At 37.9% G+C, this 27,411-nt stretch overlaps 1 protein-coding gene across 3 annotated transcripts in view; it reads left to right on the top strand.

Annotated features, from left to right (window-relative positions):
* The window catches only part of ODF2 (outer dense fiber of sperm tails 2), a 65,924-nt gene that overhangs the window by 23,792 nt on the left and 14,721 nt on the right, over positions 1 to 27,411 (top strand). For all 3 annotated transcript variants that reach the window (XM_072431223.1, XM_072431224.1, XM_072431225.1), the window contains exons 6-14: positions 7,164 to 7,293; positions 7,365 to 7,496; positions 7,719 to 7,793; positions 10,397 to 10,513; positions 11,730 to 11,915; positions 13,005 to 13,114; positions 20,742 to 20,877; positions 22,466 to 22,576; positions 24,365 to 24,469. In XM_072431223.1, the coding sequence (XP_072287324.1) occupies positions 7,164 to 7,293; positions 7,365 to 7,496; positions 7,719 to 7,793; positions 10,397 to 10,513; positions 11,730 to 11,915; positions 13,005 to 13,114; positions 20,742 to 20,877; positions 22,466 to 22,576; positions 24,365 to 24,469 (1,102 nt within the window). The remainder of the gene's footprint in view (positions 1 to 7,163; positions 7,294 to 7,364; positions 7,497 to 7,718; positions 7,794 to 10,396; positions 10,514 to 11,729; positions 11,916 to 13,004; positions 13,115 to 20,741; positions 20,878 to 22,465; positions 22,577 to 24,364; positions 24,470 to 27,411) is intronic.

The following is a 27,411-nucleotide window of genomic DNA, read 5'->3' as shown; positions in this document are numbered from 1 at the left end:
GCATCATCCTGGCGGTGGATGGGCGGTGCCTTTTTCACTCGTGAAGCATGTATCCAGGTGGGTCCTCCACTGGTCAGCATGGCTGTTCTAGTGATGGCTTGCACGGTGACCGGAGGTCCAAAGGGCGGATCCAAGGATTTGTGCTTGTGCAGAGCTTTGACCAACGTCGGTTGATCTGTAGGGAGAGGAAAAGAGAGAGAGATATTTCCGTAGTTGCTGTTCAATTTTTTAATTAACTTAGCTACATATTGATCCTAAATTTGTTGTAAGTCCGCCGGTAGTAAGATAAGGAGTTCTTTGTCCCAAGGGGTGGGGAATGGACGTCCCATTAAAATTTCAAAGGGTGATAGCTTATTAACTGGATTGGGTGTCATTCTTATTTCCGCTAGCACGGCTGGTAGGTATTGGTCCCACTTATGGAATGCCCCTCCAGTTGCTTTCCTAAGTTTGTCTTTCAGTGTCCTATTCATCCTTTCTACTACTCCAGCACTCTGGGGTGATATGGGATGTGGAACTTCCATTCTATGTTCATCATTTTTAAAAATCTCCTGACTTTAGAAGTGAATGGAGTGCCATTGTCTAACCTTATTTTCACTTGTGTGTGTTCCTTCAATTTCTGGGCACAAAATCGCTTGTTTATTTCTCGTGTTGTGGTCTTAATGCTTTTGTGTCCTATACCGTGTATTTGAAAAACAATGAGGGGTACTGCTATTTGGAGCAGCCCTACTATCCCTCCTTTTGACCAGATTCCAAAGGAATCTAATGTCAATCCTTCCTTTTCCCAGAATTCAATGTCCTGTGAAGTGGCATAGGACTGTAATTGTGTTAGAAATGTGTTAGTTTCAGTGGAAGCTGGGATGGCGAGCAGAAGTGTATCAGGGGGGCTGCTATTTGATTGGGGAGGTGAATTTTTTGTAAAAGTTTTGAAATTAATGCAGAGTGGTACATGGGTTTTCCATCAGCTGTGGTAAAACCTATTCGCTGCCAAATGGCTCCAAAGTCATGTACAACTCCAAAAGCATAGCGGGAGTCAGTGAATATGTTTACAACTTTTCCTTTCATAATTTCACAGGCTCTGGTGAGCGCTATCAATTCTGCGGCTTGGGAAGAGTTACCAGAGATTGGGGCGGCATCAAGGACTGTGTCAGGGAGCTGTACCAAGGCATATCCAGCAAAATAAGTTTTGTCAGAGGATCGCGAACAAGAGCCATCTACATAAACATTTTCTGCTAGAGGAATGGGTGTTGTGGATAAGTCTGAACGTGGTGTTGATGTGTTATGTATTTCAGTGATACATGACTCTGGCACTTTATCCTCTGGCCCTTTAAGACGGGCACGAGCACAGCGACAGGACCGCTGTTAGCAGGAGCATATTTTACACTTGATCCTGCAGTGGATGTTAGGATAACTTCATAACCAGACAACCTTTGTGCTGTTATGTGTTGTGGTTAAATTCTTAAGGAAGTGTAGTACAGCATGGGATGTGTAAAGTATCGTCTCGTGACCCAAAGTTAGAAGTGAGACACTTTCTACAGCCATTGCACATGCTGCCAGCACACGCAGACAGGCTGGCATGCTTGCACAGTAAAAGGCAGTGTCTTAGAGACATATGCCACAGGCCTCAATTTACCTCCATGCATCTGAGCAAGCACAGCAGCCATTATTTACAATTATTTTTATGCATACTGTACAAATGGTACATTGAAATTTGGCATTCCCAATGCAGGGGCAGAGGTCAGGGATTCTTTTAACACCACATATGCTTTAGTCATTTCATCAGGCCATTTTGTTAGGGGTAGTGGGGGTGGTACTACGACGGAGCTGTGAGTCCCAATAGGAGCAGTCAGGAATCCAGTGTCTGCAGAAATTAATCATGCCAAAAAAGCTGAGCAGCTCTTTTTTTGTCTGTGGGCAAGGCAGACTGGTAATGGCATGTACACGGCTGGGGGCTAGCAGCTGGGATCCTGGGGTTAAAAGCATTCCCAGCAATGTGACCTGTTGCAGACAGAACTGAATTTTTTTCTGCGACACCCTCTGTCATTTCCTTTCCCAAAAAACACAATGAAACAGTATTCTTCTGACATGCCTCCTGCGACGGGCTACACAACAATAGATCATCAACATACTGTAATAAAGTTGAAGCATGCTGCGGCTGCCAGTTGGCAAGGACCTGCTGGAGGGCAATTGAGAAAACTACGGGTGAGTCAACAAAACCCTGGGGCAAGCAGCACCAGGTGAACTGCTGTCCCATGAAAATGAAAGCTGTAAGGGGCTGAGTCTCAGGCGATAATGGTATGGAGAAAAATGCATTGGCCAAATCAATAACACTGTAAAATTGGGTCTCGGGCGGTACTGCTGTAAGGATGGTACTAAGATCTGACATGACTGGTATCAGGGGTGTAACCAGCTCATTGATGGCTCTGAGATCCTGTGTAAAACGGTATGAGCCATCTGGCTTTTTGACAGGATTTACTGGAGTATTGTAAGGAGAGCAGGTTTTCTTAAGTATGCCTTGCTGGCAGAAAGATTGAATTATTGGTGCTAAGGAATCTTCCTTGTCTTTAGTTAAATGATACTTCTTTTGGCATATTGCTGTATGTGATTTTGTGAGTGCTGTATATGGGGTGCAGTCCAGGAATCCCACGTCATATGGTCCGGTGGACCATGTGTTGTCAGGAACTGGAAAATCTAAAAAGGGCAGTTGCAAGGTTGTATTGACATTAATCCCTTGACATTCCCAGAGATCCCATCAGGTCTCTTTCTAAAAGGTTAACTGGACAACTAGGTAATACCTTAAATGAGTGATGTGTAATGTATTCTCCGTGTGCTGTACATATGAGGATATGAGGTGTGTGTCTTGTAGGGGTGATGACTCCATTTATTCCCACAGAGGGCCCACCAGGTGTAGATGGACTTATCCAGGATCAGAGGACAGAACAAGTCGCTCCTGTTTCTACTAAGAAGTCTGTCAGGAACTGTCCTACTTTTATTCTGATTTTTGCGTTTTCATCAGCCTGGTCAGAGATTTGTAACATAATGGTGGTGGAGTCTTTCTGTGGGCATCCCTATGCTTGATGTGGTTTGCCTCCCCATTGTATGGGGTATTTTGGGGCAGGGTGGTTGTAATTGTGAGCTGTCCACAGGCAAAACATGCTTGATTCCTTCTAACATTTCCATATCCTCTATTGTCATTCCTGTCCTGTCTACCTACTCTGCCTCTACCTTTTCCTCTGTGCCCTCCAGGTTTCCCTGAATAATGGAGTCCCTGCACATGGGGTTTTGACGGTTTAGGTAGCTCAAAGCAACGTGCCGTGTCTTTAGTTAACAATTGTCCCCATTATATCCTGTGGGGGTAATATGCGCCAATTATCAATAATCATTTTGCCAGTTTTAGCATAGTCAGGGATTAATCCATTAATCAGTGACTGTGTAAAAACAACATTCAAATCTCCTCCTAATCCTAGACCTGCCTCTTCCTTCCACACTTTCCTAAACCTTCAAGCATAATCACTTACAGTTTCTCCTGCTTTCTGTTTGCACGCTAATGCTGTGGCCATTGATTTTCTATCTCCATGTATTCTAATTCTAAATTCATTATGCACTTGATCCCACATAATTTGATATTGTTGCTCAGTAATGAGGGGATAATGCTTCACAGTGGTCTCATCTGGAGATGGTATTTTTAGGGCTGGTATTTTTCCAAAATCTACACCTCCATCATCTAAATTTGTGTATCCTGTTACTCCATCAATGATAAGTCTAATGTCTTGTACTGTAAGTTGCTGGCCTTGTACCATTCTTTTTAAATAATTAATAGTGGCTGCAGGAGTTTTACGGGGATCTGGGCCGTTTTTAATAATGTCATTGAGGTCCTGTGTCCTCATTGGTTTAATAATCATTTGATCTCCCAAGGTAATTAAATACATTGTTACTGAGCCTTCATTTTCCTCCTCAGAGTTAAAGTTTTCTGAGTTCACCTTGGATCAGGTCTTGTGGGCTGGGCATTACTGTGTCTGTGTTTTTGGGGTTAAGTACACCACAGCGGATGATGTGTAGCCGCTGACTGCTTGGTCTTTGTTTTGGTAAGAAAAGGAGGGGCTGAGGGGGAATCCTGTGTAACGGTTTGTTGCTGCACGGACTGTATTAGACAGACATTGTGCTCGTAATCCTCATCCTCCTGTGTTCTCCTTTGTGTTTCTGCTGATAGTTGTGGGTATAAGGGTGTATGTGGGGGGGTGGAATAGAGCATGTGATTTGGGCAATAGTTTTTTCTTTACAGGGATTGTAATCTTTCAAATACATTTTCAAAGTATACCAGACTTTTACGCAAGCCTTCATGTATTGCCGGTCACACTCGGGAACTCGTGGATCTAATTTATATCCCCATCCGTCTCGATTACTGAGACACATTCCTGATACAACTAATATGGAATTTAGAGAATGATCCTTTCAATGGGAAGGGGTCAGGGCATTTCAAGTTTTCAGTGCCATTTTTCAAATGTAGTGTAAAAGGGTCAGTGTAATAGTCTCCTGCTCTGCGATTTACAAAATCAATAGGAGTTTCCCCTGGAATATTATAAGGGTTATCTGCATCACTGTGTGACATGGCTGTGGGTTTTTGTTTCTTTCTGATTTTAACGCGTTTCTTTACATGTTTTTAATGTGGATCTGGGAGCTGTTCCTCCTTTGTGGAATTTCCCTTACCTTGGGAATTCCCCATAATATAAATTACAGTATAAATATCAGACGGTTGTACACAGGTATTGTTAGTTCAGTTAGTTCAGCAGGTAGCTGCAGTGCTCGCTGAAGTCCTGTTCCCAGGACCGCTTACCAAAACGCAGCTTAGGTCATGTTACTGCTTGGCCGAGGCAACCACAGCAGTGAGGATTGACCCAACCTCACCTTAGCAGATTTTTTTTATGTTTCAACATAATTTAATCATCTACAAAACATAACAAAAGTACAAAAATAATTAACTACAAGAATCAGCAAAATTCCTCAGCTCCTTACACCCCCCTTCTCATCTCTAGTTACTTTTCCTAAGCACTAGGGCTTTTATAACCGAATCATCTCACAAGTAGTATGAGGACAAGTTGGTCCCTACAGAAAAGATTTCAGTAATACTATCAAGTAAGCTTTATTAGCATCAATCTGATTATTCTAAAACCACTATACTGTTACAAATACTTTGATATCTGACTTTTTTTATTACTCATAACTCAAAAGGTCACCGTAACAAACCCCTGAGGAAGCCTTATTAGGCAAAACGCGTCAGGTGGGAAATGAAACTATTTCTGTCTGAACAGGACCTAAACTACCTGTACCGTACGCTTATTTGTTGCCTAGCTTAGTTCTCCTATGTTAGCACTAGGACTAGCATAGGTCATCTTTGTCTAGTTTTTTAATATTTTTATTCCGTGCCCTAAAAAAGCCTGTTTTTCTCTATCCCCAAAAACTTACCTTCTCCTTGTAATTTCCAGGCTGGGCACATGGGAAACTATCCTTTCTTAAAGTTCTTGGGTTACCACCTTTGGTGTAAACAACCTTTTCTTCTGAAAGTCTGCAGTTCAACTGCATCTGAGTAGTTTCATTTAAAATTAATTGTGGTAATGTACAGAACCAAAATTGGAAAAAATGTTGTCTCTGTCCAAATATTTATGTACTTAACTGTATAATTCAAATACCGCAGTAAACCAACTGGAAGGGGAGGGTATTGATGAAAAGTAGAACCATAAACAAAAGAACAAAAGTCCAATGTAGAAATACGAGTATTGGACAGTTGCAATGCAGTGAGATCTCTTGCGGTCTTTCGGTTCCATCTTGTGGACGTTAAGGGTAGTAGGTAAAAGAAAATGAACTTTTATTAAACTTAAATTGCTTACAAGCACAAGTCTACTGTAAGACAGGAATCCATGTCTGTATTTATGGGCTAGGTGACGAGGAGGGCGATGACCGAGCTGATCTGGGGGTTAGGAGATTTTCTCAAATCTTTATTTAGATTTGCTTCTTCTGTCATTTCATTACCAAAAGATGTGTCTTGGAGTGGATCTTTGAAAATTTGAACCTCTTGATCTGAGAGTAAAATATTTAATACAGCTGGGTACATGAGAACAAACTTAATGACCTTAGAAATTATTTGCTTGCAGATGGGTGAGAATGCTCTACGGTGCTTGGTTGTTTCAGCGGAATAGTCTGAGAACAAGAACAATTTATTTTCACCAAAGGAGAAATGTACCTGTGATCTGTAGGCTTTATATAGGCCGTGAAACCAGTTAGTTGCGCTGAAGGTGGCCCAATCTTTGAGCTTTTACAACCTTCATAGGGGCCTTGAGGCCCAAAACTTTTGGCAGTAAAGATGGACAGAACTATTGAAGGTCTGGAGTTTTAAAAGATTCTGATAACCCAATGATTCTAATTTGGCATTAGCAATTCTCCATGTCAACCACCTTATCAAAAAAAAGAGTATATTACTCTCCCACTTGCTGCTGTTGGGTGCGAGTGGTTAGCAACTCATCTTCAAGATCGCCTATGCGTTACTGAAGTGCACGCAGCTCTTCCCCATGTTTAGTCAAGATCTCAGTGATAGGCTGCAAGTTCTGGGTTAGTGTAATATTTTGCAGCAAGCTGGGCTGTAAATGCTAAGACACGTAATGTGCCAATTCTATAATCTAGCAGCATGTATACAAGGTTGTTAGTATCCACCTTACCTGGGCTCGATCCCTCTGCAGCAACACTCGGCCTGTGCGTGGTAAGTTTTTAACACCGTAGGGGAAAGTTTAGGAGGACACGAGATCACAAGGGAGCTGGAGCTGCCGCTCAGTTCTGCTTCCTACATCGGGCACCGGAACTGAATGTGTCTTTGTTAGTTGTTGACAAGTATTTTCAAGATGGAAGTTATGTATTTATGGAACCTGTAATGGAAAGAAACAGTGAAAGTTTACAAATTGTATTGGATTATTGTTTGAAAAAAATATGTATAAAGAAAGAATGTTATGAAAAAATAAATAAATAAACTAAGAGAGTTTTTATCCCTCCTCCACTAAAAATGGCAAATTTACATACATTTAAAGATACTGATATCATGACTTCTTTCATTTTTTCAGGAATTTAAAAGTTTTATGATTGGCTATATATTGTTGTATATGACATATATTGCATTTTAGGAGGCAAAAAGAGCTGCTGCAGCAAGAAAAGTCTAATCTGCTGGCAAAGCTGGTGGAAGCGGAGATGGATGGGGCAGAGGCAGCGAGGCAAGTGAACCTGCTGCGGGACCCTATAACCCAGATGAAGCAGGTTGGTGATTTGTATAGTAGTAGATAACAGTTTAGCTTTTTTGTATTGTCTGTTACTTCTTTATTTTACAGGAAAAGCAATTGAACAGCACAGATATCAACATCCTCGCACGTCAGAAAGAAATTTTATTGGAAAAGCTGAACACATTTGAAGAGACCAACAGAACTCTGAGGACCCTGCTCAGGGAACAGCACAGCCGAGAGGTGAGCTTTGGTCTGATTCATGAGAACTTGTCTTAGCTTCATGCTGAAGCCTTAGCATCATTTACGCTGGGTTAGGGAGTGCCGGAACTAGCTGGCAAGGAACTAAAAGCTACTGAATTTGGAAACCTAAGATCATCTTTTATTTCAGCTTGGTTAAACAGCACAGACAGTGGAAAGTAGTGCAATGATTTTTTTGATGGTCCATATTTTTTTTTTTTGCAGACAGAAACCTACCATCTGTTGGAGCAGAAAGACCTGTTATTGAAGAAGTTGTCTGACGCTGACACAGAGAGAGCTGTATGTGTGATGATAAATAGTGACATTGATTTATATTATACTTTTTCATCTCCTGTAATAGGGGCACTTAGCTGTTTCCTTTACAAACAGTACTGTCATCTCCAGTTGCACTTGTTTATTACTTGATTGTTAAAAGGAAGCATTAAGAATATATGCTGTCTGTCATTGATGAGCTCTCCATTGGAACATTCTGGTTTCTGGCTGTTGTATGGATCCAGTTGCCTTTTGGTATAAGTATTTTGCGTCAATGACATGCAAAGTATGCAGTTCAGTAGTCCTTTTTTTCTGGTTTTACTTATTACTTAATTGTTTAAAATTAGTGACTCAAAGGGCATGATTTATTAAAGCTCTCCAAGGCTGTAGAGGATACACTTTTATCAGTCAAGCTGGGTGATCCATGAAACCCGGAATAGATTTCTTTAAAGTCATTTCCCATTTACTAGCAAATGTTTTGAATCCTTGACCAGATCTATTTCAGGTTTGCTGGATCACCCAGCTTTACTAATGAAAGTGCATCCTCTCCAGCTTTGGAGAGCTTTAATAAATCAGGCACAAAGTATCACAGCCAGGCAACTAGCTTTTTCAGAATAAGGTCAAAACTTTCTTCTCTTCTTCATGTGTTGGCATTTCCTAGAGTGGTTTGAAGAGAAATGCAGTCTGCCTGGAATGCACATGTGCTGATACAGTGTATGAGGAAGGTTATTGGAAAAATGTTGAGACTAGCTCACAAAGACATGGATTAAGTTTCAAATTTGCCCAGAACTTAGTGTTAACACAGAAAAGAAGGTTGTTCTGATTTTAGTAAATGAGGGAGATAGCTGTACAGCATGCCTGCAGAAGATGGGAACCATGTATGACATTAGATACAAGAAAGGTGTCTGATCTCTCCTCACAATCGCTGAAACAGATGACAACTGTAGGACTGTAGGAGTTGTGAAAGCAGAGGAAAGATCTGTCCCTGTTGTCCCTACCCTGACAGGTCAGCTCAATGTTGGTTCAAAAGAAAAGTGACTTGAACCCATTGATTTGTAGTATGGAAGAATATATCAAATATTGTATTAATTACCTTGCCTTTGGAATTCAATACATATCAATCCATGTTTGCCCAGTATATTAAACAGAAAATAGATATAATGTATGGGTATTCCCAACTACCTGTAAGTATTTCTGTGATAGTGAAGGTAGTTTGGGAGAGAGTGAGAGAGAAAAAAGCAGGCTTTTGTAGGGCAATAGTATCTTAATAAAATCACTACATTTTATTTGTTTTCAACATCCTAAAATATAGACAGAGATCATCTACGCTAGCCCTAGGCTAACATGGATGCACTAGTCTTTTACCTAGTAATAATAAAGTATATTCAAGTACATTTACAACAACAGATCTGTTTCCCACCAGATGCGTTTCACCCCACAGGGCTTTTTCAGGGGATTGGGATAACTTTGGGGTTACAATCATATATAGTATTAGCAGTACAGTATGTTTAATTAGACTGTGCAGATATAATAGTGAATATTGATATTGCTAGGCTTACTTGATGAAATTGCTGGAACTTTTAACGGATTGTATACCAACTACTACTCAAAGGTACCCTAATCATAAAATCCAATAATAATTTTGAACGTACTGAAGGAAAAGAAAGAAGAAGAAGAGAAAGAAATGAAGATAAGGAGTATACGTTTGGATGTGACGATGAATAATTGTGTGTAAAAAACGGTGTGCCTACATGGTACTAGCACTGCGGTTCTACATGTAAATAAATATTGTCTTCAATAGCCATGTTGGATAGTGGTATTATGCATATTCTAATAAAGAGAAATATTTGTAATATCTAATTGCATATAATACCTTAACATCCAGTTTTGAGCAGCTAACATATGACAGTGCGAAATATGGTACTTAAAAAATGTAATATGGATAGGGTTATATGCTTCTGTCAAAATAGTAGGGAAGCAAAATTTTAAGTAAAATGAACTTGCCCAGACGGTAGTGTGGTGATAGTACAATATCTGTACTAGAAAGAAGAATATATTTTTTTTTATATATATATAATAAGATACAGATTTTTTTTATTTGTAGTGAGTAAAAACGACCACAAGATGGCGTAATAAAATCATTACCCGATGGTGTTTGAAGCAGCCTAAATAAAATGGATGTCTTAAATCAGGAGTGTCATATTCTGGCCCGGGGGCCAAATCTGGCCCGCAACGTCCTTTTTTTTGTCCCCCAATAGAATCCTAAATATAAATTGCAGCTGGCCTGCTGCTGCATTGAAATGGTGCTGCTACTACAATTCCCAGTATTACTCGTGTCTATAGACCAGTGCCTATGCGTGGCCTCACATTGGACTGTTCCATAAGTAACTGGCAGTAGTTGTTTTAACCAAATAATAAAAGGACTGTGAGGTACAGTTAGGTACAATATTTGGACTGAGACAACTTTTTTCTAATTTTGGTTCTGTACATTATTACAATTAATTTTAAATGAAACAACTCAGATGCAGTTGAACTTCAGACTTTCAGCTGCCAATATAAAAATTTATTTGTGCAAAGTTTCTTTCTTTAGTGTTTTATACTTTTTTCCTGATCATGTTTATTCTCCATAGGATCTAGCTAGAAGAGCAACAGAATATTCTAAATCTTTGGAAGCAACAAGAGCTCACTTACAGGGACAGCTAAGGAGCCGTGAGGCTGAAAACAACCGCCTTTCTGTTCAACTCAGGGTAGTATATATTGTATATTGTTTTATTCTAGATAGATTTAGTAATAGAGTTTAAAAGGTCAGACAGGAAACTGTCCAACAGAAGGAAAATACAAAAATAAAGTGTTTTGTTTTTTCACTAGGGTAAGGCTTGAATCCTTTTCAGAGTTTTATTATGGTTTGTGAACTTGTTGGTAGATACCCTTTACTCCAAGTGGCGTATCCTGTCTGCTGTTTTCAGTATGAAGTAAAATGAAGGTGGATCTCTCTAATAGGTAGAAGTAAAAATATGATGGGAGTTCTTATCATTTCCCATTACATCTAAAACCAGAAAAAAATGTTTTCAGATCAGATGCAGGCTTTACACTGTCAGATAAAATGCTCAAGTGCTAAAAACATTAAGGGTTTGCTGTCTGCTTAGCGAGAAAATGTTGTCAAGAGAAGTGACAGAGGGATAAGCTTTTAAGCTCTCTACAAAAATTCTGGAAATGCAGGCATCCATCTAGATAGGAAGATCAGCCAGCTCAATAGGCCCATCTACATATACACTTTATAGAAAAAGGCTACCACTGTTTTATCTTCAACTAGATTGTTCACTGTACCATTATAGGAAAAACTTTACTGAAATTTTTATATTTGCTTAGGAAGTAAAGTCCTACTTAAATGCAAAACTGTAAAATGCACTACTTCCTGAAGCATACAGTAATACTTTTGTTTTTCTTACATACTGGCACCTGGTGTTTGGCTTGTGTATAGGGCAGTTAGAGAGTCATAAGCTTTGTGCAAGCTTCTAAGAGAGTTGGCTAAACAAAACGGGGGAGCAGGTAAATGTCCATATAACCTGTTTGTATTTTCTATAACTATAAGAAAAAGGTTAGATATCACTCATTTAAATTTACCACTTGTAGCCAGTAGTTTTCAAAATACCTGTTTTAATTAAAAAAAAATACTTATTAAAACTATTTGGCCTCAGTCCCAAGTAAGGCAAAATTTCAAAATATCTACATTGACCTGCTCACATTTAGACCTCTGTATAGCAGCATCATTTTCCATAGGGTGGTTGTGAACTTAAGTATGCTTCTTAGGTATGCTATTAGGAATGAATTTAAAAAATATTAAACCAAGGAAATAACATTTTACACAACAATCCAGAATTTGGCCATACTAAACATTCAAAACTTGTCTTTTATGTTATGGTAAATAATGTTTAATAAACATGTGCTAATTTATCTGTGCAGAATAGGGAACATAATGAAGCTCGGCACAAGGAGGAATTTAAATTAATGACTGCTCACTTAGATGATCTCAGGCAGCAAATGGAGCCAGAGAAAGAGGCTCTGAAGAGATCCGTTCGTGTCCAAAAACTTCGTGCAGAAAGAAGTGAGGAGGAAGTGCAGCTGCTCAACACTCAGCTAATGGAGAAGGTAATGTGTATAGTGTATTATAGGTGTGATGATAGAATGGTTCACAGTGCTCATAGAGAACAATCAGATTTTTTTTTTTTTTGGGTGGATAAGTGAATATTCCTAACTGTTCAATCGCTACGGATATTGTTTTTTTCTTTATACACATTCAAATATGTCTCTATAGGTTTTCAGGAAATGCATGTACGTATTGGTCTAAATTTAGACTTCTGATTTTTGTAACCTCTGCTTACAGATTTCTTTCCTTTTCCCAAAGCTTTTGCATCTTAAAATCTCATAATATAAACACAAATTTGAAGCAGTTGTCTTCTTTTTCTTGCTGCTTGGTACTTCTCATCTATTTTATCTGTTCAACCTAAATTAAATGTAGGAGGTCTGTATTTAAATAAAATTTGCTAACAGTTATGCTTGCTTAGTGTCTGGGTCAACAGTTATTACAATTTAAATTCACTCAAGGCCGCACAGATTTGAAGTTTTGCAACATACCAAGCTTGGGTTATGAATGTCATTGGTCATAGTAAATGGCTAAAATCTGTAGTATAATCACATTATTTTCAATATCAAGTGCTAATCCACCTGCTTCACAATAAAGTGTATCTATGTTAAAAGGAAATTTTTAAAATTTTGGATTTGGAGTGGGGTCAAGTTTTATTGCTGTTGCTCTGTTATCCTTGTCCTGCGGAGCATTATCACTGATACAGAAAGTAACACGAAACAGCACACGAGGTGAGGGGAAATCCTGTAATGGAAAAACTTGTTAGAAGTGCATTCCCCTTCACACTGTAGATTTTATTTTGCATCCTATTGATTCTCCACAGTGGATTAAACAGTACATAGTCAGCAAAAAAGCTGCATCGATTTATCCTTTATATTTGTCTTGGTGATAGATTTTTGGATTTCATATATAGACTGACAGTAATGGAAAAATCAGATTTTAAAAGCAAAAGTTGCCCAATGGGGACACCTGGTAAAAACTGTCTGAAGTTAACAAACACAAAATGTAAAACAGACGATGAAGGTACATCTATTTTTCTGCAAATAACATCCAGAGCTGTTCTGTAAGAATTTTTTTTTTTTTCATTATGACAGAATGCAGAACTTTCTGCTACTTTGTCCAGCATGGAATCCTTGAAGAGCAGTTACAACATGTTGATGAAAGAGAAGAACCAGTTGGAGTCTGAGGTCACCATGCTAAATGAGTAAGTGGCATGGTTAAGGTGGTAGCAGAGGGTTGGAAACATGGAGGCAAACTCTAGGGTACATTTGTAAAGGAAATCAAATCTTGTTTTCTGATCTTCATTATATACTGCAATGTTAGTTTACACCATGACTTGCATTTTACAGCCCATAACACCCTCTCCCATTTTTCATCCTCACCATCTTCTTGTCCAAGTTTGTTGTTTTTTTTCAATAGGATTTCAATAAGTCTTTATTAAAGGATCAATAAATTTAACAGGAATAACAACAGCATACCATAGCATACATCTGTTGGCATCTGGATCCATTTTCACATTTAAATATAACAAAATGAACAATAGTAAACAGAGAATAGGTAAAATAGAAATTTAGCCAGAAAGTATGGAAGGAAAGAGAAACAGAGAACAAGAAAAACTAAAAGAAAACAGAGACATTAAGTATTCTGTTAAATTGCATTTGTTCAAAGCAAACTTTTCAGGTGTTTCAACCATACAGCCCACCTCCTAACAAAGCTAGTATGTTGGTTATGGGCAAGTGCAAATGTTTTCTCCACTAAACATTGTATATTTAAATCATGTATTACTTCTGTGACGTCCCGTATATTTGAGCTTTTCCATTTTCTTGTGAGTGCAAAGTGCAAAAATGTACTAACAAAGTCTTTGTTTCTGAAGGGAAGTTTTTTATTTTGACATGTAATAATGCTAATTCTGGTAAAGGCATGGTAGACGTCCCCGTAATTTCTGACATCAACCTAAAACCTCTATTCCAAAAACATTGAATACATTTAAAATACCACAACAAATGGTGTAAGGTGCCTAAATTTCTGCAATTTCTCCAGCATTCTTTTTACTGTTGAGTGGATATATTAAAAATCTTAAACTGTACCTAAACTCACAATTTTCACTACATTAAAGGGTAGACAACCCTTTTATGTCGAGTAAAAATTCTGTGTGTTTGTGTTTTTTTTTTTTAAATGCAACATCCTTTTCTTACAAAAAAAAAAAAGGGAGGGGGCAAATAATTCTCGATTGTCCTGGGGGGGCGAGAATGAACAAGATCACAAAGCCTCCCAGGCTTTTTTTTGCCAATTTGGGTTTAGTTCCTCTTTAATTGAAGTAATATACCATTGATTTGTAATTGTTTGGTAAAGATCTAAATGATCTGCACATTTGATATTTTTATGTGTGATCTTCAAAGCCAATGACCACTTTGATGGAGGTATTTGGATTTCCATTCCCTGTTCCCATTTTACCATAGGTTGCGTTTTATTAAAGATACATTTTTGGTTTAGGTGATTATCAAATACTGTAATACCCTTCTTCCCAAAAGTTGGGTTATTAAAATAGAAAAATAATCTAAAGAAAGCTTAGAGTATATCAGGTATGTATTCAAACAGTGTCGTATTCTAAGGTAAGTAAAAAATTCTGTTGTTGGAATTTCATATATCTGTTGTAGTGATTGGAATTTTTTAATAGTTTAAAAAAATATATAAGTCTCTAACCTTTTTTATGTCTTTATCAAGTCACCTGGACAGCTGTAGATGAGGTATAAATAGTTCTAAAATTTTGAGGTCTGATGTGATTTGAATGTTGGTATTGGTCTTTGGAGATTGCACAGTAATGGTATGCCAAGCCTGTAATGATGCTTGAATAGATGAAAAGGAAGTATCTGGTACAGGCAATTCAAGTTTTTTCGCTATTAACAGATGTTGTAAATTTATGTTATTAAGAGCTTTAATTTCAAATTCCACCCATCTCTTATCAGAAGACACTTGCCTCCAGTGCACAAGTTGGGAAAGGATAGCCGCGTTATAGTAATTATATATCTGGAAGACTCATTCCTCCCTGCTTTTTATGTCCAAGCATAATTGGCATGCCGCATCTTAGCCTTTTATTGCACCAAACAAAGGCTGATATAAATTTTTGTACTTCTATGAAAAATTTCTTGGGTATAGGTATTGAAACCGTCGGAAAACTTATAGAGCAGCTTGGGGAGTATTATCATTTTAAAAGTAGCAGTTTTGCCAGAAATAGATAATTCCCCTTTGTTTAATTTATTTAACTCGGCTGGTAGCATCAACAAAAATGGTTTAAATTTAAAGTCATAAAGAACTGATGTGGAGTTCGGTAAAGAAATCCCAAGGCTGGTGAAACTTCAGCAATTCAAGGCTGAACTGCTGAAGTTTCCCAGCAATATTGAAAACTTACCCTCAATTTTGTGAAAAGAGTAGGGGACATTTGTAGTGGCAAAACCTGAGATTTGGAAACATTGAGTTTATAGTACGAATTGAGAAGCACCATTAAAGATTTTTTGGATTTGTTAACGTAAGGATATCAACCATGAACAAACTTATTTTATGTTCTTTATCTAAAACATTAATTGAACATTAAACTGATTTGCCGGTTCAGAACATATACAATCCGCCAAGGGTTCTACCAACAAAGTAAATATTATAGGCAACAATGGGCACCCTTGGCGTGTCCCATTTGTGATGGAGAAATGTGAAGACAGGGCCCCTGTTGTAAAAACCTTAGCGCTGGTGATGTATACAGAGCAAATTTTGCATTTCCAAGCTATCCAGTAAATCCACATTTTTTTAGCACAACAGCTAAGTCGCCCCTATGCACCCAGTCGAACTCCTTCTCAGGGAACAGCAGAGAAGGACTTTTTATGTATTTCAACATGTTTATTGATATTATTCAAGCGCCTGGTGCCCTTAGGGGCTTGCCTGGTTGTCACGAACCAGGATTAATTATGTTGGGCATTATTTTTGCAAGTCGGACCACTAGAAGCTTGGCGTAAATTTTGATATCAAAGTTTATTCATGAGATTGGTCTATATTAGTTGGTCTGTTTAGGGTCCCTACAATGTTTAGGTATTGTGACAATAATTGCCTGTAGCATCTCGGTAGGAAAAGTACCAGCTGTAGCTGCTGCATCAAACACATTCACCAAAAAAGGAGATAAAGTGTGTTTGAACACTCGTAGTATTCATTGGAATATCCATCAATACCTGGCGATTTGTAGTTAGGGAGGGATTCTATACCTTTAATAATTTTAAATACTGAAAATGGAGCTGAGATTGATTCTATCTGGTAACGAGACAGAATCTAAAAAAGCAGATATCAATTGTGGTGTAAGTTGCGGGATGGTGCTATCTAGTTGCAAATATACAAAGAGTGATAATAGTTACAGAAGGCTTCCGCCTACCGTTCGTAGGGTCTACAATTCTAAATATGTGTGAACGTATACGTTGTGCTTAAAATTTCCGTGCCAAAACAGCTCCTGCTCTGTTGCCCAAGGCATAGTGTTGGGCTTTCAGTTTTTTAATGTGTAAGTCCTTTTATACAAAAGGAGACTATCATTTGTAAGTAAATCTGAAGTTTGAGGGGAGGGAGAACTCCTATTTCTAGCCTAATGCTCCCAGATTGACCAAAGCATTTCAGTGATTTGGTGTAATCGTTTTTTCTTTTCATATGCCCCCAATTTATTCAAAACACCCCGCTTATAAGCTTTATGGGCATTCCATAAACTAGAAGGATTAATTCCTTCAGTATTATTTGTTGAGAAGTACAAATCTTGTGTGTGAGTGATATGCTTTCGGAACTTAGGATTGTTGAAGAGAAAAGTGTTAAGACGCTCAGGAGTTTGGCGTCGATTATCAACATCATTAACAATCGGTGCATGGTCAGACCATGTTATCATACCAATTTTTGAAGACAGTACATTCCCTAGTAGTCGAAAATCTGTAAGAAAAAAGTAAATCCTTAAGTAGGTAAGATGTGATGATGAAAAATCCCTTTCATAAGTATGGTGGCATCTCCATACATCATAAAGTTCCTGTTCAATCAAAAACTTTAAGTCCCCGGGTGATCTTTTTGCTAGAAAAGTGGTGTCCATACGAGAGTCAGGAATGTTATTGAAATCACCGCCTACAATTAGTGAACCTTGCTGAATTTCTTTTATTTGCTTGAAGAGTTTATGCAGGAACATATGTTGTTTAGGATTTGGTGCATATAAGTTCACCAATGTGTAGATTTGGGAATCCAGTTTACAAATCAAAATTACATAGCGACCCTCAGGATCTGTCGCATGATCGATGTGTTGGAATTTTATAGAGTCCTTGAATGCAATTATAACACTGCAGTTTCCTGGAGAAATATGATTTCACCTCCTAGTGTTTAAACTTCTCTTTGAACTAAAGATCGTTTAATCGGGCTAATCAACCTGTGAACATTTATGGAAACTATAGGCATACCCATATTATTCGTTTGAAAAACATGTAAGTGTAGCCACATCCATAAGAGTGTCCCTTTTTTCCCATAGTAGATATGGTGATGGTTGTGTAGAGGTTCAGGTTGCCTATGGTCTTGGTTGGTTGAGGATCGTGAATACTTTTGTAGTAATACAAGAAACAAACAAAGCTTAAAAAAAAGTTGAAAAATAGTAAAAAAAAAAATTTTTAAAAAGAACAAACATTTGACTTATAATCCAGGCACTTGGGCACAAAAGAAACTTAGTCAATGATTTTCAAGATGTTAAAGAGAATATGAGACAATGTTGGAGTAGTACAGAAAGGTATAATCAAGACTTTATATATTCAGGTGGTATGCATCCATTTTTTATCCAATTTCTTAAGAGGTTTTGGAGGGCTTCCCGCGTTTCTGTCGGAATTGGAATGAGGATATTTTTCCTGCAGAAATTGCATGCCTTCTTCCACAGAAGAGATTGCGTGTGTTTGTCCATTGTATATAACAAGCAATTTTGTAAAGTATCCCTATTTATAGGCAATATTGCATTCTCTCAGGAGCTTGGTAATAGGAGTAAATTTTTTGCGATTTTGTATGGTAAGGGAAGATAAGTCTGCAAACAGTTGTATGTTCTATAGGGTTCTTCAAATTGTGTTATGTTTCCTGCAGTGAATATTTTTATTTTTATATGAAAAAGTGGATTCAGGCCAATAAATCTCTAGGTATTTCTTTAGGCAAAAAAGATGGCTTAGGAATTCTAGGAACTCTGTCTATGAGAAGATCCACATCAGAGGCAGTTGGTAGTAAAGCTTGACACAAAGATCGTAGAAATGCAGATAGTGATGACTGGGAAAGTGATTCAGGTATTCCCCTGAATTTTATGTTATTTCTACAGGAATGATCTTCTAGATCTGACACTTTAGTTTTAAGCCAACCAATGTCAGTGCTTTGTTCCTGGTGAGCATCTACCAAATCATTGTAAGCTTGTGAAAATTCCTCCATTTTGTTTTCTGTATGATGTAATCTTGATTCATGCTGTTATAGTATTAACTTTATCCATCATGGACACTATGTCCTGATGTAAGCAATGATGTAGTGATAGGAGCATTTCTTTGAGTATTGATGAGGAGACGTTATCTTCATCTGCTGGAAAGAGTTCTAAAGCCTGAATTTCTGGAGAGCCCGTTGGATGGCTTTTCTGTGGGGCTGGGGTGAGGGTTGTGGCGAAGCTTTATGTGGAGAGGACTCACCTGGACTGGTAGGGGACTTCCCGGAAGGTCGTGGACTGGAGCCGATCCCCCTGTCTCTCTGGCTGCAGGAGATGATGGTAAAGAGGACTCCACGCCATCTTGAGACCCGCACATGATTTGTGGTCTGAAAATATGATAGTTTCTGCGGATCCGTCCTTCCTTTCTTTTTCTTCTTAGTCATTCTCCAGGTATATGTGGAAGATGATAGAAGTATAATAATCACTCCAAATTCGGTTGTCGCGGCGAATACTGTCGCTTTTCCCTCTCGGTGCACAGATCTCGATATTTAGGCGGCCATTTATATAACAATATAATACCTTCATTCATATCTAAAAACCAATAAAGACACTGTTATTAAAATTATTTTTTCTTCATATTTTGTATGCAAGATGTATTTGTATTTAAGAATAAGGTGATGGGGATTGCATATCTATATGGCTAAAGTATACACATAATCAAATCCAAACCTTACATCATTTAACTCACCACTGGCAATTGAGACTCAAGTCGGCATTATTATTATTATTATTATTAATAATTAACAATGCCAAAATAATATGCATTGCTGTACATGGAGTTTCACATGAAAGACAGATACAAACAATGACACATGAGGAGGGGGGACCCTGCCCAGAAGAGCTTACAAATCTTTTGCTCTATTAGTTATTTATGTTACCTGTGTTTGGTTTTTGAAATTATTATCCCCAGAATCGAATATATCTCCTTATTCACACATTTGATACCCAGATTGCTGATATGTATGCATGTATGATATGTGAATATTATTTTTGTGTTAAAAACATTTAATGAACATATTCTTGTTGATAATGGCACACTGGGATATTGATACCTCTTGATTCATTTGGCTTGTTTTTATGCTGTATTTGCATAGTAGGTTAATATTGAGGGAGCGCTACATGTGTTTTGTATTTGATGTAATAATAACTGTATTCATCTATTGCGACTATACAGAAAGATGACCTAGTTTGCTTGGAGTCTGACTCGACATATGTAAATTCACTGAAAACTGCTTGGTGTATGGTCTGGAATGGTGTGGATCTATACCATATGGTTTTGCGTGCATAACTTCAATGCCAAGGATACAATTGTCTTTAATTTAATTTAATTTAATACAGCTCCTAATAATGTTTTTTGCGATTGCCTATGCAATTGAGAATTAGGGGGCAGGGTTGCACTTAAAAAAAAAAAAAAAAATACAAACAAGCAGAGTTTTTACTTAACATAAAAGGGTTGTCTGAGTTTAGGTACACTTTAAAGGTATGTTCAGACTTAGGGTGAGGTTGCTGTACTGTTACTCTACTTCATGACAGAGAACTGTTGCCTTGGGGGAGATGATACATGTATCTTCAGTCAGCAGCAGCTCCATAGAGAATGAATTGGGGCAGAAGTGAGCTGAACAGTACCACAGACAGCTTTCCACTGTTAAATCTGCAGACAATGGTTCCTTAAGAATCAGCTTTGTGGTGTGAGTAATTGAGCCAGGGGCCATGCAGGATTGCTGGATTCCAAGACAGGTCTGAGAGAGTGGGGAAGAGAAGGAGAGGGGGGGATATATAGAGAGAGGTAAAAGGAGAGAAAAAGAAAAAAAAAGGGATGAGAAGAAGAGAAAAAGCAAGGGAGAGCGAGATAAAGAGAGGTTAGATGGGGGGGAGGTAAAGACGAAGAAAGGAGGAAAAAAAGGGGGAAAGAGGGAGATGGAGAGAGAAAAACAAAGAAAACCAGCTCACTTATCAGTGATCATCTGGTGACATCCAAACAGAAGGCTTCTTGTGTCACAGATCTTCCAGCTGTCCCAGTCTGGAAGGTATAGCAGCATCCAGCTGATAAGGATGGAGCAGTCTGTACCTGCAGTGTGTACATGCAGTCTTGTGGCCATGGCTGGGGTGACCTTATTAGAAATTAGGCCCTGTTTATGATACTGGGAATTCTTTCCTTTTACATATGAGTAAATTGGTCTTAACGATTTTTTCCTTTTTGGGTGACAACCTTGCTTTTAAATGCACATATTCAGTGTGATCAAACAATATTGTTTTGTTAAAATAGGTTATTTAGTTGTGCTGTATACATGTTTTGCTATATATGACATTAAAATGATCCATTTTTCTCCAGCCGAGTGGCCAGTCTGCTTGAAGAAAGTCAGAAAAATGCAGACAAGGCACGATCTGAGTGGGACTCTCTCCTGGATAGACTTCACCAACAGATCACAGAGAACACCAGCATTAGACTTGAGCATGAAAAGCTTAAGGTCAGCACCCTACTTCATATAGCTCATTTTTTTTTACATTATCACCAAATCTGATATTGTTAGGCAGGGGTCGGCAAACTCCAGCCTTTATGCCTGATACGGCCTAGCCAGTAGTTCGTTCCGGCCTAATGCCGGCGGGCAACCCGCAGCTTCTGGAACTGCTCCAGTGCCGCCTCCTTGCTGTTGCTCCCCTATTTACCGTGGTCGGCGTTGATACTTCCGCCTGCGCAGTAAATAGGGAAAGCTCCCTGAAGGGAAATCCCTCCCCTCCGCAATGCATATGGAGGAGAGGGATTTTACTTCACGGGGCATTCCCTAGTGGTGGGCGGAGCCATTAGGGCAGGACTCAAAGTGCCCATAAAAGTTTGCCTACCCCTGTTGTAAGGCAAAGCAGTAATCAACATCATCACTGGAATATTCAACTGTCTTGCTCTGTTACACCTATACAAAAGAAACCTTTACTAAAAGATATGCATAGATGACCATTGCTTACTTCTAAAAAAAACAAGTTGTATGACTTTCATTGCCTTCAATACTTTCTGAACCATTAACTGGAACAAATATTTATTTACTGAAGTCATAACTCCTGATCTACAAAGTAGTTGCCATTTAGTGAAAGCAATCAGCATGATAGGCAAACAACTAATATTGTAAAAAATAGAGTTTAGTAAAAAAAAACTGGTAAAAACAATATTTTTCAAATCACATCTTGAGTTCAAAAAGTTTGTATTTTGTTTGCATTCTTTTTAGTGTCTTCATACTTTACCATAAAGGAAACCTTTAAATAGTTTTTCAGTCAAAAAAACTGGACCACCCCCAACAATATTCAACCTTTAGCTCAATGTATGAGACTTTTAACTAACTAAACAAAAAAAACAAGCTTTACTTTTTGATTATAAAATGAAACAAATAATAGTAATGACCAAAAAGAAAACCTTGTAGAAGAGGCACCTTACATTAGAGGCAGTTATTATAGAGCAGACAACTTTCATTGGTAGCCATTGTAGAAAGAAACCCCAAAAATTGATGATTAGTGTAAGAAGGAGAGTGATCTACCACTAACTACTCTTGCTTTCACAATTTCTGAAGGAGCCTCAGTCTAGACTCCTGACACTTACAGTTTCCGGAAAGTAAAAAGATCCTGTAAACTTTTTTAAACTGTTTTTCAACATAAAACAGGGTAGTGGTTTATAATATTTAATTTGTAGTTAAATCTTTTCCAGTCTGTTCCTTAAGCATTTTACTTTTTTTCTATCCTGGTAATTTAATAAAGGCTTCAACACTGTTCTGGACCTGTCTGCTCTCTCTACCCTTTTCCGACATAACCACAGTGTGTGAGTTCCTTGCTCAGTGATGTCTCTTTTTTGACAACACTGTAAAGATACCAGGTTAATAATGGTGAGCAGAATATTATTCATTTAGAGCTCTGTCTCCTATCTTGTGCTTCAGTACTCTCACAGCTGAAACCGGGCAACAGTAGTGTGAGCAAGAATTATGGTGGTGTTCATACAGGAAAGCAATATGCTTGGATTTTAAAGTGTATTTATCACTTATTGATGCATAATTTTTCTCTCATTTCTCCTTGTAGACCTATTTATCCACTGTGGAAGAGAAGTTAACATTGGCTCATAATGAAGTGCAGCAGCTAAAGAATTCTCTGCAACAATATGAAGGTCTTGTCGATACCTATAAAGATCAGGTTTGTTGTGTTTTTGTTTTCTTTTTCTTTGCTTGCCCTGCATTTTAAAACCCATTAAAAAAAAGTCTAAAAGTTCTACCATTGTTTTGAGTAATTCTAACTCCTTGTGCCAGTGCTAGTTTTCTGCTTGTTTTGCTGAGGCTCTGGCATCAAATTTTGAGTCAGCAATCTAAAATAAAAATATTCAGATAGGAAAAGTGGAAGAAAAGTCAGAAATCATGGTCTACATACCTGTTTTGTGTCATAAACACAAAACAAGGTTTTGCAGAGTTTCTGTGGAAGGTAAGTTGGAAGGTAAAATGCACCATGAGCATATCTATCACTGTGTGTATTGGGTTAGGTGTACTCAGAATGCTGGTACTATATGCTAGGAGAATTAGGACTGGGCAAATCACACTTGGGGTGAAAATATCCAACACTTTTAGATGCTAAATGGTTGTTATTGTTGTGACACATGAACAGATACATGGGTAAGATAACTGAACAGGAAGTGGAAATGGACAGAACTTTGGTACCTCACTCACCTGCAGCCTTAGAAGCTATTTAATGTCCCCATTAGATTGGGAGTCAATCGCCAATCTTGCCTAGGGGTCAGAAAAGTCTGTTACCCCAAAAAAGAGTCATATTTTGTGCGCAGGATTTTAAAGGGTCAAGAAGAGTTCATTAGATAGAGATCAAGGTAAGGGGAGGACAAAACATTGCAGCCATCTCTGTAACAAGGTGGAAGTATTTGTAGGACTACAAGTGTCAGGATAGGTTAAAGAATGACACAAAACACTCAGGCACTGCCTAATTAAAAGTTAATACTTATTTTTATTGGATGCGTACAGTGGTCCAAAACAGCAAAAGTTCCAGCAGCAAGATCACACAACTCCCCAGGGAGTGCCCATTTCATAACTGGGATAAGTCAGACAGGGAGAAGCTGGCATTTCTTTGCGTGTCTCCAGAAAATTTCAACGCAGCACTCACTTCCATGATATCTGGAGTTACCAAATATAGACTATTGCTAGCTTATTTTGACCAAACCTTGTAATTGTTAGCATGAGATTATATTTTTTTATATTACCAGCTGCTTTCTTTCACATGACCCATCAGGGCATATCAGTCATAATTGTTTTTTTTTTTTTTTTGATGTTTTGATGTTTTTTTTGATCAGGTCACTCCCACCTCAAACAAGTGTGAGAAGGAGGACACAAGATGTTCACAAGGGCACAGACAACACAGTTTACACATATCCGCCTGTACATCCCCAACACATGTATTCAGCAATTCATTTTTTTTTGTATTTACCATACTAAAAAAGATACCTCTTAGGTGGCTCTCTAGTGGGATATTCAGAAAGCCCACTATTCAGAAAGCACAGAAAGCTATTCCTGCTACAACCTCTGTTCACCTATGGTCAGCATACTTCCTAAAAAAAATGCCCCCAAAAAACTAAAGAAATGAAATATGTACTTTCCATGCAGAAATTGGTGCCCCAAGCTCCTTTTGGTGTTAACCACACATAAGAGCTGTAATTGAAATAATCGTTATTGTACAGAGACTAATAAAGGCCAAATCACAAAGATGTGACATCCTTTGTCTTCAAATAAAAGCTTAATTGAAATATAGAAAGGATTTACTTTGATCAGTGATCTTTGTTGAGGACAGAAGGAAATTATGACAGTGTCTTGAATATTAGTAAATAAGTCCTGCCACCATTTACCCTCACAGAAATAATCCTTTTTAGCATTGTACTTTTACATTACCTCTACTTCTGCAGCGCTCCTAACTTTACCTTTTTATTAGATGAAAAAGACTCGACATGAAGCTGATCAGAAGAGCTTGCAACTGGAAAGGTCTGATATAGAAAATAAAAACCTAAAGGAGAATATGAACATCGAACTAGAACAGGTATGTTAGACTATTATATGAAGATGACACTGGTTATGTGACCATGTCAAATTGTGTGAATTTAGACAGGTTGCAGTAGCAGCAAGTCATTTTCTTTTTTCGGGCATTTTTTTATCTTTTATTTTCTGTTGGTGTTGCTGTCAGTAACACACTTTGTGTAATAGGCTACTATACCTTGATTTACATAAAAAAAACACATCTTACTTTGTGCAGCTCTATTATATAGGGACATTTGTTGTTTACATAAGATAGCCTGGAAGGAAGATACTAATTTTTAAAATTTCAATTCACAGACAGTTTACACAAGAACAAGTGGTAATTTCTGTTCTTTCTTGCTGAAAAAAGAAAAATGATTGTAGTTACCACTTTACCAACCATTATGTAGCAATATAGAAACTTTTTTGTTCTTGGTGTTCGTTATCCTGTGAAAAAAACACCTCCACTTCCTTCTTTACAGTCCATAGCAAATAAGGGTTACGCCAACAGGGGGTATCTATAGAGCTAACACCACCCCCCAACCAAATACTTACCTTATGCCCCAGCTTCTGCTTTCTTGACAAGAATGATTTTATTCAATGATCTGGATAGCTGAGGATATGAAATCTTCAGCAAAAATGTTCTGAGGAATGCCCAATACAGTGTAAAGACCATATTCGAGTATGATTAGGGACCTTTGATGGTTCAAGGTAAGTTTTCTTTTCCTTTGGTAATAGTTTTGAAGGTCAATCTCTGATTTTTCCCTGATCAAGTGACCAATTATACCTAGCTTTTTTTGATCATGTGATTGTCTGCCATGGAATCCTAGCATTGTAGTTTGGCATTCATTTTTTATTAGTCTGTAGAAGTAAAATAAACATTATCAATATCTCCTTAATTTCAAATGTGGAACTATGTGGTGGCCTCCCCTAGTGGGGGGTTTTAGGCCAGTGTTTTGGAGAAAAATAAGTATTTTGTATTTATATCAAAATTCATACATCATTTCAGTCATCAAAGTGCATATCTTCCAGCTCATTGTAAAATCATGGGGTGAAGTATGCTAAACTATACATAGAACCAGCTAGCTTCCTCAGGGGTAAGCAAGAACGACTTTACAATAAGTATAACAATACAATAAGTACAACACAAATACATTTGATTTCTATGCATAGTTATGTTCTATGTTATGAACAGTACATAAAGTTATATATTGATTTTAGAATAGAATAAATACAGTTTCTATAATATCATCAGTTTGTGTGCTTCATATTAAATGTTCATATTATAACCTTTCAAGGTGTATAAATATATAAAATGAATCTATGAAATATTATTCATTTTGCATGTATGGACATTTAGCTCAAATTTAGGTATTCTAAAGAAAAAGTGTATACAGAGGTCATTTTAGATAAACTTAAATTCAGTTAGACACTATTAATTTTACAACCTAATATCTGAATAATGGATGTTTACTTACTTGTTTTGCCAGGTCTATCATGTATAGCTGGTAGTAGTGCTTACCTATTCAGTTTAGGCTATGTATTGAACCTAGATAAAAGATGTATGCAAGGAAATTTATAATAAAGTTATAAACGAGTGAGTTGTACATCATGTCAATTATATATTGAATGGACTTGCTTGTAATCAGCCAGAGACAGAGATAAAGTTACAAAGAGGAAAAAGATTTGACTTTACTTGCAATAGTTCAAGTATCTATGGTATCTATGGTATATACTCTTATATACTCGTATATACTCTAAATTTTTTATATATATATAAAAAAGGAAGGGGGGGTCTAAAAACTCTTAGAAATTTCATATATACCCCCTAAAATTTCAACAATAGGCCATCGCCAGAACAGGTGGAACTCCGCCCAATAAAAAAAAACTACCCTGTTACACATTGCTGTAGGCTTTTATCACCTAAAACCCAATTTCCCAGGAACAGTGCGGTGCAGGTGAACAAATTCATAGGTGCAAGTGGGGGATACTTGTTGCTAACACCCCCTAAAATTTCATCAATAGGCCACCGCCAGAACAGGTGGAACTCCGCCCATAAAAAAACTACCCTGTTACACATTGCTGCAGGCTTCCAGCACCTGAAACCCAATTTCCCTGGAACGTTGCGGTGCAGGTGAGCAAAATTAGAGGTGCAGGGACACCTGTGGCTAACACCCTCCAAAATTTAAATAGTAGTGTCCGGCCACTATAGTCCCTTGAATAATCCGCCCTGCTAGGCGGATCACTTTAGCGAGGGTAGGGAGCATCAACAGACGCTGACACCCTCCCAATGAGCTAGTGCCCCGCTGATGTTACAGGGATTCCCTCACCAGGATTATGTGTGATGCGTGTGCAGCCTCCCTTTGCTGCGCACATGCCGTACACACACAAGTCGCCTGCCAGTCCACCTTTTTTTTTTTTCAAAATGTTTTTAAAAAAAAAACAACACAAAATCAGCCAGTGGAGTCTATAGATAAACCTGTGGATCATTAGCCAGATATATTAGTGATATACCATGTGGAATATTGGAACAGTTCAAGGATTAATGTGCGCACTGAACTCGTAAATGCATAAAGCAGAAAGTGGTACCATTGCTGCCAAAAGCGAGTTATAAAGTTGTCTCCTTGTAGTTGAGCATCCAGCATCTCTCTGTGGAACAAAACTTTGAGGGAGTCCACCTTTTTAAAGCGAGTATCAGTGGAAAACCAAGGATATACCCTTTACTTTCATGTGCCTGGTAAGCCACTTTTTAATCAATCCTTACTAAAATCCTTTACATATATAAGTATGAAATTTCTAAGAATTTTTTACCCCCCTTTCCTTTTTAGGAAACCCCTTATTGGGAGACTATACCTGCACTATACAATTCATTATAAAAGTATATACCATAGATACTTAATCTATAACTGACATGATGTACAACCTACTCGGTTATATCTTTACTATAAATTTCCTAGCATACATTTT

The sequence above is a fragment of the Pyxicephalus adspersus genome, chromosome Z (genome assembly GCF_032062135.1).
Source record: "Pyxicephalus adspersus chromosome Z, UCB_Pads_2.0, whole genome shotgun sequence".
Taxonomy (NCBI): Eukaryota; Metazoa; Chordata; class Amphibia; order Anura; family Pyxicephalidae; genus Pyxicephalus; species Pyxicephalus adspersus.
This window is presented reverse-complemented; position numbering and strand designations above follow the sequence as displayed.